Source organism: Sinocyclocheilus rhinocerous, unplaced genomic scaffold (assembly GCF_001515625.1).
Source record: "Sinocyclocheilus rhinocerous isolate Xijiao unplaced genomic scaffold, SAMN03320098_v1.1 scaffold86, whole genome shotgun sequence".
NCBI classification, from domain to species: domain Eukaryota; kingdom Metazoa; phylum Chordata; class Actinopteri; order Cypriniformes; family Cyprinidae; genus Sinocyclocheilus; species Sinocyclocheilus rhinocerous.
The window spans coordinates 162,337-173,561 of NW_015650012.1; the positions used below are offsets into that span (position 1 = coordinate 162,337).

Sequence of the window (11,225 nt, forward strand, 5' to 3'; positions counted from 1 at the left end):
TGCTTAAAATTGGTCAAAAGTGATGGTAAAGGCATTTATAATGTTACAAAAGATTTCTATTTCAGATAAATAGTGTTCATATCGATATCGGAATTATATCGTATCGACCGAAATTAAGAAATATATCGTGATATAAATTTTGGCCATATCGTCCAGCCCTACTACTGATTGAGTCAACATAGCTTTTTTTGATAAAATAATGTTTGATAGCACCTTCAAGTCAAATCCATATTACACACACACACACACACATACACACATATATATATATATATATATTAGGTCCCCACCGTGACACGAGTCCCCATGAGTCTGTGTGTAGTCAGGTTTAAGTCCCCACCAGAACAGAAAAACAGGTACACGCATCACACACCATTTTAGCTTTAGAATAACCCCAGAAGTCTATAAATGCGGCTATTACACTGAAAAGAAATAAATAGTACTGAAGTAGGTTAACAAACAAAGGTCTATCTTGACATTTTATGTTCACAAATGAGAGTGTCCTTGGATGGACCGGTGGAGGGAAAGAATGGAATTTCAGACTTGCTTGGAATGCACAACTACAATGTACAAATAAGCTGGTCTTACTTTCTCCATTTATGCATAAGGTCCTTTACACAGTGCAGTTCATTATGGTCAACTAAAGTTTTTTTTTTTTTTACATGATTTTAGAAGGGGATAATCTGAAGTCATTGACACAAATAATAACAAATGGGAAAATTAATGTTATATCTTCAGGGTGTTTGTGACACCATTTTATTAGATTTCATCCACTAAACAAAAAAGGCAGACCAAATTAACACTAACAACGCGGAAGATAAAATATGTTTGCTTCTGATGATGCTGTAACTTATGTAATTAACTTAATTCTGCTTGCATGACAAGCCCCTCACCTGTAGCTCTGATGAGGGGTTCAGGAGAAACTGGTCCCTGAGAAACGCAGAGCAAGCAGCCAGCACGACCTTGTGACCCCTGAACATGCGCCTGCCTCCCGCCACGATGGTCACATCACAGAAGTGCTGCTGCGTCCGCAGGAAGTTCATGTTACTCAGGGCCGTGTCTCCATGCCCAGGCAAACGGAAACTCACCACCTCTACATCCATGATTTACTACACCTAAAACGAAAGAAAAAAAGACAAAAAATAAAGTCATTCCTAACATATGTTTTCTGTTGTGCTCCGTGTGTTTCAAAACAATTACAGCTCAGATTCGCAGAATGAAATGAAGTAAGAAAACTTACCAGGAAATATTGAATACGAAAGATGATTTTCAGAATAAAAGCCCCGTCTGGACGACATAAGCGACAGTATATTGTTGAAGCAGTCGTTTGTTTGTTTACTCTACAACGCGGTCGCGATTTACCGTTTCTTCTGTTAAACACTGTTATTTAAAAAAATACAAAAAGCATACTATCGATTAACGATTAGATTAGTAGGTCCGTCTTTAAAATCAGTTACTCTTTGGAGAAAATGACTGATTGTTTGTATTTTATTCCTTAGTTTGATAATTTATAGATTTTTAAAATTTAAATTCATATTGTCTGATTTTAAGTCTTTAGAGTGCTAAAAAAAAAGCCTTACATTTTTGTTTACATGATATTTTGTATCCAGCAGATAACCACGTGGAGGCGCTGTGACTTCAGGATGGACCTTCGAAAAGTAACTAATTTGCAAACGGATTCAGAGAGAAAAGTGAAAATGACTAAAGTGAATATAACATGATAAAGATGAGACATAGCAAAAGCCCCAACTCAAGTACTGATACTTGCATTCGTTGTAACATACATTTCCTAATGCTTTGCTAGTTGATAATACTTTAAAAAGAGATAACATCTGAACCTCGTGATAGAAATTAGCTTCTGTGAAGTGGCCACCGATAATATAATTAATCTAATACACTTCTGTTGTTGTATGCCCTCAAGAAGGAATGTTAAATTCATAGTTAATATCAGTGATTACATTTATGTTATTACATGGATGGTGTAACACTGGCTGATTGAAAACTGGACATACACTGATCATGCAGCCACAACATTAAACCCACTTGCCTAATATAATATAGATCACCCCCGTGCTGCCAAAACAGCTCTGATGCATCGAGGCATGGACTCCACAAGAGTTCATGTGTCCTGTGGTTTCTGGCACCAAGACAATCTGCAACAATCTTTAGGTAGGTGGTACGTGTCAAAATAACATCCACATGAATGCCAGAACCCAAGGTTTCCCAGCAGAACATTGGCCAGAGCATAACACTGCCTCCACCGGTCTGCCTTCTTCCCATAGTGCATCCTGCTGCAAGCAAGCACTTTCCCATGTAAACAACGCACACGTACCCGGCCATCCACCTGATCTAAAAGAAAACATGATTTATCAGATCAGGCAACCTTCTTTCATTCCTCCAAGGTCCAGTTCTGACACTTGCATGACCATTGTACTACTTTTGGTGATGGACGGGGTCATCTTGGGCGTCCATGACCCTGATGTTGATTCACAGGTTGTCCTTCTTTGCACCACTTTAGGTAACTAACCACTGCATACTGGTAACACCCCACAAGACTTGCCATTTTGGAGGTCCTGAGCCAGTCGTCCAGCCAGCACTATTTGGTCCTTGTCAAAGTTGCTCAGATCTTTTTCACTTGTTCATTTTTCCTGCTTCTAACACATGAAACTGACTGTTTGCTTGTTGCTTAATATAACCCGTCGTAGCAATATAATCAACGTTATTCACTTCACCTGTCAGTAGTTTTAATGCTGCGGCTGATCAGCGTATCTAAACCATACCCTTTAAACCAGACTTATCTCATGCACTCAGATCTAATTATGGCTGTTTTTGTTTCAGCCCTGTTAATGGCCTTTGTATCAGTAAAAAGCAGGACAAGTTGCATTTTATTGGTAGAATTTATTAAACATGATTTCATCAAGAAACCATTAGATACAGATGAGATGACACCTCTATGATCAAAACCAAACAATACCTAAATTAGTCTAGTGTGGTTTTCATTAGAACTGTAGATGTTCGAGACTGGTAAGGACTGATAGACCACTAAAGACAACTGATGTTTCACAAACTGTTCCCTTGACATCATGGGCAGATAATGAATACTTCTGAATGAGCAATGAGTAATCTGAAATTCAACTGTAATGTTGAGGCATATAGTCTCTTAAACAAACAAGACGAGAGAGATTAAACAGGATTTAAAACACGGTCAGGATCAAGTCCAAAAACACAATTAATATCGATAATATGTAATTTAACACAACCCCTGGAAATACAACGATCGAACGAACGAACGGCTCATAATCTAGGGTAATGAAAGCCGTATATTCATCAAGACCTGTGATGGAAGAATGTGATCAGTAACATCACTTCGATTGATCAATAAATCAACCAGAAAGTGCTACATCTATGTTGTTGTAAACTACACTGTACAGTAAATGATTATAATGACACACTCATATATATAACTATAAATTCTCTTAATTTCTTTCCAATGTACAGTTTACACATCAGATTTATACAGGTAAACATCAAACATACAGGATTTAATTATCAGTGTTGTGTTTCCATCCAGCCATTTTAATTCCAAGTTGTACTGCATATTCTCTTAATCTTTGCACACAAGAATATCGCTAAAACACGGCCCATATGAATATGACGAAACTGTCATTTGCAATCTCCTGTCGAGACGTGTCCAATATGACTGTGTTACTGCAGCTTGCATTATCATTTGCAGATGCCAACAAAACACACATATAAAGGCATCAAAATCTACATTCTTTGTCACCATTAAACCAAACCGATGAGCATTCAGTTCTAAAGGCAGTAATGAGTTCAAAAGGAAGATCTGACCTGAAAGTAATTCATTTATCAGTGTCCACTCCCAATCCCCAAAACACCTTGCTAAATGAGTCTAAATTTGTCCAAATGAAAAGAAATTGGTGGGTTAAAGGTAAGGCATTTTGAAATGCACCATCATGCAAGTGAACATGAATAAAACGGACATTTTTTCTGCTATATGACGCTCATGAAACCACTTGTCGAAATAATTTAGTTAAAAGCGAATGCCTTCTGAATTGTCAGTATAGTTTAAGTGAATTCAATTAAGAGTGTGAGGAAATTTAACAGGTATTCTGATAGAAGTCTATTTCCGTCTAATGAGCTGCCACTGAGTTGGTAACGCTGAAGAGAAGTGCAGTCAAAGAGCCATTAAAGAGCGACTTTATGGTTGTCATATCTGTTAGTGTTCACTGGCCCTCGAAGAGACATGAAGAAGTTACACAGGAAAGTGCAGTTCATATTTTTCTGTAAACTCATAAAGAAACAGTGCTTAATACCTCTCTCTCCCCCAGTGCGTTCCACAGCTGTCCAATTTTATCATTTATGAGCGACACAAACCCATGCTGGCAGAACAAAAGGAAACCACATTAAAACCCAAACTGCCACCGCAAAGAACAACTGAAAATAAAACCGAGGCATAAGGCTGATTTTGGGACAGATATGGTAATAACCAAGGACTGAGTCACCGATGCATCATGTAATGTTCCCTTGTGTAACAATCTAATTACAATAGACCTTCATTGATCTGTCAACCCATAGACCAGGCCAGTGGGCACACGTCTGGTGTCCAATATCATAAAGCAGGAGCTCTAGAGCCAAAACAATATCTCTAATTTCACAATGGGTCAATTTAGATCGATCGCCAAACAGCAACAACGCAGCAGCCTTTGAAGTACGATGCAATGTCCACATGCACTTACAGGCTGGGGATGTTGTGCAACCCATGTGTAATTCTAAACTGATGCAAGTATTATTGTTAAGGAAATTTCATGAAGTTTGGACATCATGTTCCATGATTCAAAGGAAATTTGTAATGCAGACAGTAACTGATGTGAAATTATATGGTAATACAAAGAGGCTCCATCTATAGGAGCAGGAAACAGGATACTTGCTCTGCTGAAGAAGTTTAAGGACAGTGTGGAGAGTATTGGACGAAAATAAAGAGGAAACCGAGAGAGCAGAAGGAAGGAGGTCTCGATATTCAATCCATCTTCTCTTTTTGGACCAGTTTCGGTGCGTCAACAAACTCCCGTCCGTTGACCACGATGACAGCGGCCGTAAGAGCACTGGCCATGCCCCAGAACAACAAGTATGCCAGGGTCTCTGTCCAAGTGTCACCTGACAGAGAGTACCAGATCCATCATTATTCACAAACTAAATATGTACATTTTCCAAAGCAGCAACAGTAATGGAACCTTATAATTATTAAAATCATCGTCTGTCTCGTGGGTCAATGTGGTGTCCACAATAACATAAAGGGAAAATATTTTACAAATCTTGTTTAAAACATGTTTTAAAGATGTACTCTTTGTATTCATGTTGGCTCCTAGTGGAATTTTTGACAAATTGAATTGTAATGACTCATTAAAGGGTTAGTTCACCCAAAAATGAAAATTAGGCTGCGTTGAGGAGACAGAATCCTTTGATTCTGTAAACAAATGTTGGTTTTCACGAGACTCACCGGCGCATGCGCAACGCTGAACTCATACATCATCAGCCCGGATCTGCTTCTAGTGTATAACTGTTGGCGCAAGCTACATTAAAGTGATAATTACGTTTTGAATATGGATTATTTTTCTTACAAAAACGCATCGATTCGCTACAGGAGGCCTTTGTTCCCCCCCCCCCATTTTAATATAACTCCGACTGGATTCATCTGAAAGAAGAAAGTCATATACACCTAGGATGCCTCGGGGGTGAGTAAAACGCAGCCTAATTTTCATTTTTGGGTGAACTAACCCTTTAAATCATGTGGTGTAATATTAAGTAATATTATTAAAATGAAAATTTTCTTTACACATTCAATACATGTGAGCGCACATAATATATATTTAGATTTTTTTCAACAAATCGTATTAATTCAGAAATATCAAGTTTTTGGGGAGTTGCACCACATGACATTTGACAACCTGAACTAACCCTTGCATTGATAAAGTATGTCTAATATTTTGAGAGACTCCTTGACCTAGACACAGTCATGAGAATCTGCAGGTGATATAATTCTATCTTCCTGTTTTATGTTTTTTATTTCTTGCATGTTTTCACATGTTGTTTGCACCACATGACCTTCTTAGTCGCATCACATGACTTTGATTATACTATTTTTTTCAAAAATTAATAAGCAGTTTTGTTCAAAAAAGTGTAAATAACTTTTTTTTAAAAATATATATTAATAGACCTTAGTCAGAGTAGCACCATATTGAATTGTTGACAGGAATGAAAACAAGAATGTGAGGGATAGAAGTACAGTGCATTCAATGGATTGTACTATTGTTTAACAACATACCGATTGTTCAGCTGATAAAACATTATTCCGAAAAAAACCTTCAGTAAGCAGTGTGTGCCATTGTGCCAAGTCTATCCCTCACAGCCTGGTTTTCATCTGCATTAAACTCAATATGGCATCTAACCTGACTAAGGTCTATAGATTTGGACAAAAATGTGTCATGACATTGACCCTATTGCTTTATTTCACATCGTGTTATAATGTCAGACCTTACCAGCCATTAGGAGACAGATGATGCACATGGAGAAGGCCACCGCCATAATAACAGGAAGCTGCAGAAGGAATTACAGAGACACATGAATATAAAATAAGCAGGGATTGACCAGCAGCTGGTGGTGTTGAATTATAAATGTGAGGACTGCATGAAGCAGCTCGGAGTACATTTTTCTCTTTTTTATTCGTCATAGCAATGACCTCTTTTAATTCGAATTCTCTCTCACTACAGGCAGTATGGGAAAATCACTGACCAAGAGGAACTTCCAGTCCTTCTGCACATGCAGAGGCGTCAAGCTTTCGGTTTCATCCACTGTATAGTTTCCAAGGAAGAGATCGATGGAGTCCTGTGGGCAAAGTCAACTACTTAAAATTCACCACAGTCTGATTGAAAGACATAAAGACAATGAATTCATACGCACTTGTCTGAACCCGTCTGAGAAATTGTTCTTGTAGTAACGGATCATTGAGTTCCAGCCGTCCATTACCAAGCCCCAGTGAGTCCTCTTCCCGGTTCTGAGGTCAAAGGTGAAGGTTACAATGGTAGACGCACACAACTGTGCATATTCTGAAAGGAGTCTGGGATGAATACCTGGTGAAGTCGGTTTTCAGGGCTCCAGTTCCTGCGTACTGTTTAGCACAAGCATTGGCATTGTCTGCCCATGCTGCAAGAAAAAGAAAAGGAAAATAATGAGGTTTCTTGCTTTATTTACAGTCGCTAACAAGAGAATTGTGTCTACTAAGGGAATTTCTAGCAAAATAAACACACCGTTCTTATAAATCTTCTCAAAATCAGCCTGCTCCTCAATTTTCTGGCCTACGTGGAGGACACCCATCCTCTGAAATGACATACAGCTCAAGGTGAGGAGGTACACATGATGACAAATCAATATTTAACCACATTTTTGATCCATATCGCTGATTTCTATATGTCTGTCATCAATCATGACCGCGTTTTTACACTTCCTAAACAGACATGATTCATCAAGTTTCAAGAAAGTGGCCCCAACTGACTGAAAAATCCTGCACAAAGCCACAAAATTACAGACAGTCAGCTTTCTCGAGTGCATAAGTGTCCTCAATTGCATCACACCTAGTTAGGATGCGTCAGACATGCTATTTGTGATGTGACGTCACCTGTAGCTGGCTCTGTAGGGAACGTCTGGCCAGCAGACTCTGAATAACGTTAGTGCGGTCCAGACAGTCCATACAGTTACTGCGGAAGGCTCCAGACTGCTCGGACGTCACCTTCCCGTCTGAGCTCACCATGAAGTACCTGCAGAATCAGCGTTCAAGAACCAGATCAAAGCGAATCAGTGACAACATCACAGACCACAGTCTTTCCTATAAAAAGGTACAGAAATGAGTACAAACCCAAACTCCTCTTGCATGTCAGAAACAGCATCAACGAGAATCTGGAGGCGATGCCATCTCATCTTACTGCATTCTTTGTGAAAGTCAAATGCTATGTACCTTAAAACAGATGCAAGTGTCACTAAACAGTGATATACAAGTAGCAGATAGAAACACAAGTGTTTTCAACATTGATAATAATAATAAATGTTTTTTTGAGCCACAAATCAGCATATCTGAATGATTTCTGAAGGATCATGTGACACTGAAGACTGGAGTAATAAAGCTTTGATACCACAGGAATAAATTACATTTGAAAATATATTCAAATAGAAAACAGTTATTTTAAATTGTAGTATTTCACAATATTACTGCTTTTACTTTTTAGATCAATTAAATGCCTTGATGAAAGTAAAGCCCACACGTCTAAAGTCTGATCACTTAGAAAGTAACAGCACACTTCTCCTCAACAAGCCGCATGGTTTGAGGCATTAATCATGTCTGTAGCACAAACGGTGTAGGATGAGTTATGTGGCGTACTTCAATACTGAGTCTTAAGGGTTTGTTCAAAGTATATTCCTAGTATGAGCAATAGTAGTTGCCTTAGCAAGCACCACTAAAAATGCATTTGTAGGCATTAAAAGAAACTGCTGAAATACTTGATGAGTACGTTCTCCATGCCGTTGACCATTTTGGCGAAGGCCTGTTCAAGGGGCAATTCAGATCCTTTCTGATTCACCTGCAGATAAAGCAATTATTTTAAACTATGTGACCAATCACAATCAACTACAATTTGCTACACAAGTGGATTGAAAGAGTTCACTCACCAAATTTAGAATCACTTGTTTGCCGTAAATGAGAACCTGCGACTCAAAATGCCTCCTGAATCCATCCATCTGCAAGGATAGATAGATAGATAGATAGATAGATTTCTCAACCTCGGATAGTTGAAATTAAAAAAAAAAAACTAACAACTAAAAAAAGTTGCTGTAGCAGCATAAGTGGTCTTACATGATTGGTGTCAGTGCTTATCTGTGGCTTGGGCTTGTACTTCAGGTTGGGTCTTTGAGACCAGAAAAAGGGCATGGAGCCTCGAGTCTGTGCAAGAGGAGAGTGAAAGAGCACAAATGAAATCTCTGAGGTGAATTCTGGGAGGTCAAAAACAAATATTCTTGTAATAGAGGCCAACAGTAGTTTCCACCAACCTGCACAAAGGACGCCTGGGCATTATTGTACTGGACTATCTGTTCTGTCTCAACGAAGTTAGCAGCATGTCCTTCAGAGTCAATGCCTGAGGCGCAGGGGAAAACTGTAATATCTGCAGCAAAGACCACTGTGTGAATATGTATATACGCTTGAATCTCACCTCTGACATAATACCGGACCCCAGCTCTGAAACAGCTCCGTCTAGAGATGAGGATCCACTCAAACACCTTCCCATTGATGCAACACGGCTTCATCACAATAACTGAAGCAATGGGTTAAGCCACAATATCACACACATTTGCCAACTACTACTTATTTCTTCAATTTCATCCAAAGCAATTTACAGTACAAATGTATAATTCGATTACGGACCATATTATTATTAACTAATCGTGACCAGCTACATACTGTGATCTTCAAGAGGAGCAGCATACACTTCATAATTTGCTTCCTCTGGACAATCAAGGCAAAATAAAGTGAGCAACTTAACTATGAACAACATGACATCTCTCAAAGGATACATCCGTGGATGACAGGAAATGCAAATTTATGGAGCTGAAAAGGGGAATCAGTGAATTAGTATGTGCGATTTCCTCATACGTTTAATGTTTTATGAATTAGGTATATTTTTTATACCTCAGGTTGTGCGATTATTTCTCTTAAAAGGTTTCCATTCCACATGAATCTCTGGTCTGCCTGTGTGGAGAAATGATGAAGACCAATGTACAGGAATCCTCTTAGAAGTTATTGTTGTTTTGAAGGGTCTAATACATGAACAGTGTAACCAAATGTACTCAAGAGGTTTGAATGCACTGAAGATGAACTTTATCAAAAAGGATAGACAACTGCAAAATTACAAACTGTGACAAAAGCCAGACACAAATGCAGACCACAAACTCTCTCTTTGAAAACATAAAAACAAAATGTGAGGGTAATCACAGTGTCAGCAGGTAAAACAAGAGCTGTGGAATCTAGCTTACAATGAGAGTTTTATAAATGAGGGATGTAGTTTTAGACAACGAGCATTCTCTCTCTGCCACTGAAACTTCAAACAGCTCTGTCTCTCTCCTGCCATCATCATCATCATCCCTCAGTCTTTGCTCTGCTCACCCTCTCCAGCAGGCTCATCTCCTGGAAGTCCGGGCTGGTGTTGGACAGGCGCTGCTGGGTGTGGGTCAGGTCATAGTCCGTACAGAAGTAGAAACCGTCTGTGTTGAGTACATTGCTGATCATAGACAGAAACGTCTTGTTGTCTTGCATCTGTGAGAAGAAAACAGCCATTGAATAAGACTGCGGCAACAGATGATTTGAACAGAAATCAGACTAGGGTTATTGTTTTAATTATTATTTTATTTGGGGCCTTTTCCATTTTTATGCCACAAAAGTAAAGAAATGACAGGACAATGGGGAAATGGGCTGAGCAATATAGGCATTATAACTAATAGTAAACCTTACAATTACAGTCAATATTGATATATATCACAATATATAGATTATTAATATATAATACAATTTTATGTGAATATTTGCAGATGAAGCTAAAGAAAATATAAAAAGTATCATTATCATTATTATACTATGTAACAACAAGTAATACATTAAATAATGTAATATTGTAATATATACATAATGTATATAATAAATAATGTAATATAACTATATTTATATATTTCTATTATTATTTTATTACTTTTAATTATTGTTATCATTTATTAATTATTCATACTACTAATAATCAGCAATGCTACTAATAATAAACTATTTGTTTGTATTAAGAATGTAATATTAATATTTATGATATCATAATATGTGATACAATTTTTTCTTTTTCCCTCTTTTTAATTAAAAAAACACCTCTCACATTTCTTTGGCAAATTTCATAAAAACAAATAAACTTTTAATTTAACTTACTTTAAATTTATATTTGACAAATTTGGATCACAATATCTGAAATCTGAACTTGTATCTCTCTCATGAACACTTAATGTGCCTCTAACAGAACTAACTGTTAAGTTAGTGCTATATGACTTTGACAAAGGGAAAGGGTTTGACTTGTTCGAGAGAGAGAGAGAGAGAGAGAGAGAGAGAGAGAGAGAGAGAGAGAGAGAGT

At 37.9% G+C, this 11,225-nt stretch overlaps 2 protein-coding genes across 4 annotated transcripts in view; both read right to left on the bottom strand.

Annotated features, from left to right (window-relative positions):
* The window catches only part of zbtb12.2 (zinc finger and BTB domain containing 12, tandem duplicate 2), a 7,897-nt gene extending 6,580 nt beyond the window's left edge, over nt 1–1,317 (bottom strand). For 2 of the 3 annotated variants that reach the window (XM_016516299.1, XM_016516298.1), the window contains exons 1-2: nt 1,241–1,314; nt 894–1,115 (exon numbers count right to left, since the gene is read on the bottom strand). In XM_016516299.1, coding sequence (XP_016371785.1) covers nt 894–1,103 — 210 coding nt within the window. In that variant the 5' untranslated portion in view covers nt 1,104–1,115; nt 1,241–1,314. Of the gene's footprint in view, nt 1–893; nt 1,116–1,240 lie in introns of all 3 variants that reach the window. The other variant, XM_016516301.1, reaches the window with a different exon arrangement.
* Nucleotides 1,318–2,938: 1,621 nt separating this feature from the next.
* sacm1la (SAC1 like phosphatidylinositide phosphatase a) overlaps nt 2,939–11,225 on the bottom strand; it is a 15,007-nt gene continuing 6,720 nt past the window's right edge. The window contains exons 5-20 of the mRNA XM_016516297.1: nt 10,226–10,375; nt 9,752–9,811; nt 9,637–9,670; nt 9,276–9,377; nt 9,115–9,200; nt 8,921–9,007; nt 8,737–8,805; nt 8,569–8,648; nt 7,931–8,029; nt 7,694–7,832; nt 7,326–7,395; nt 7,149–7,221; nt 6,979–7,072; nt 6,811–6,903; nt 6,558–6,615; nt 2,939–5,175 (exon numbers count right to left, since the gene is read on the bottom strand). Coding sequence (XP_016371783.1) covers nt 5,039–5,175; nt 6,558–6,615; nt 6,811–6,903; nt 6,979–7,072; nt 7,149–7,221; nt 7,326–7,395; nt 7,694–7,832; nt 7,931–8,029; nt 8,569–8,648; nt 8,737–8,805; nt 8,921–9,007; nt 9,115–9,200; nt 9,276–9,377; nt 9,637–9,670; nt 9,752–9,811; nt 10,226–10,375 — 1,431 coding nt within the window. The 3' untranslated portion in view covers nt 2,939–5,038. The remainder of the gene's footprint in view (nt 5,176–6,557; nt 6,616–6,810; nt 6,904–6,978; nt 7,073–7,148; nt 7,222–7,325; nt 7,396–7,693; nt 7,833–7,930; nt 8,030–8,568; nt 8,649–8,736; nt 8,806–8,920; nt 9,008–9,114; nt 9,201–9,275; nt 9,378–9,636; nt 9,671–9,751; nt 9,812–10,225; nt 10,376–11,225) is intronic.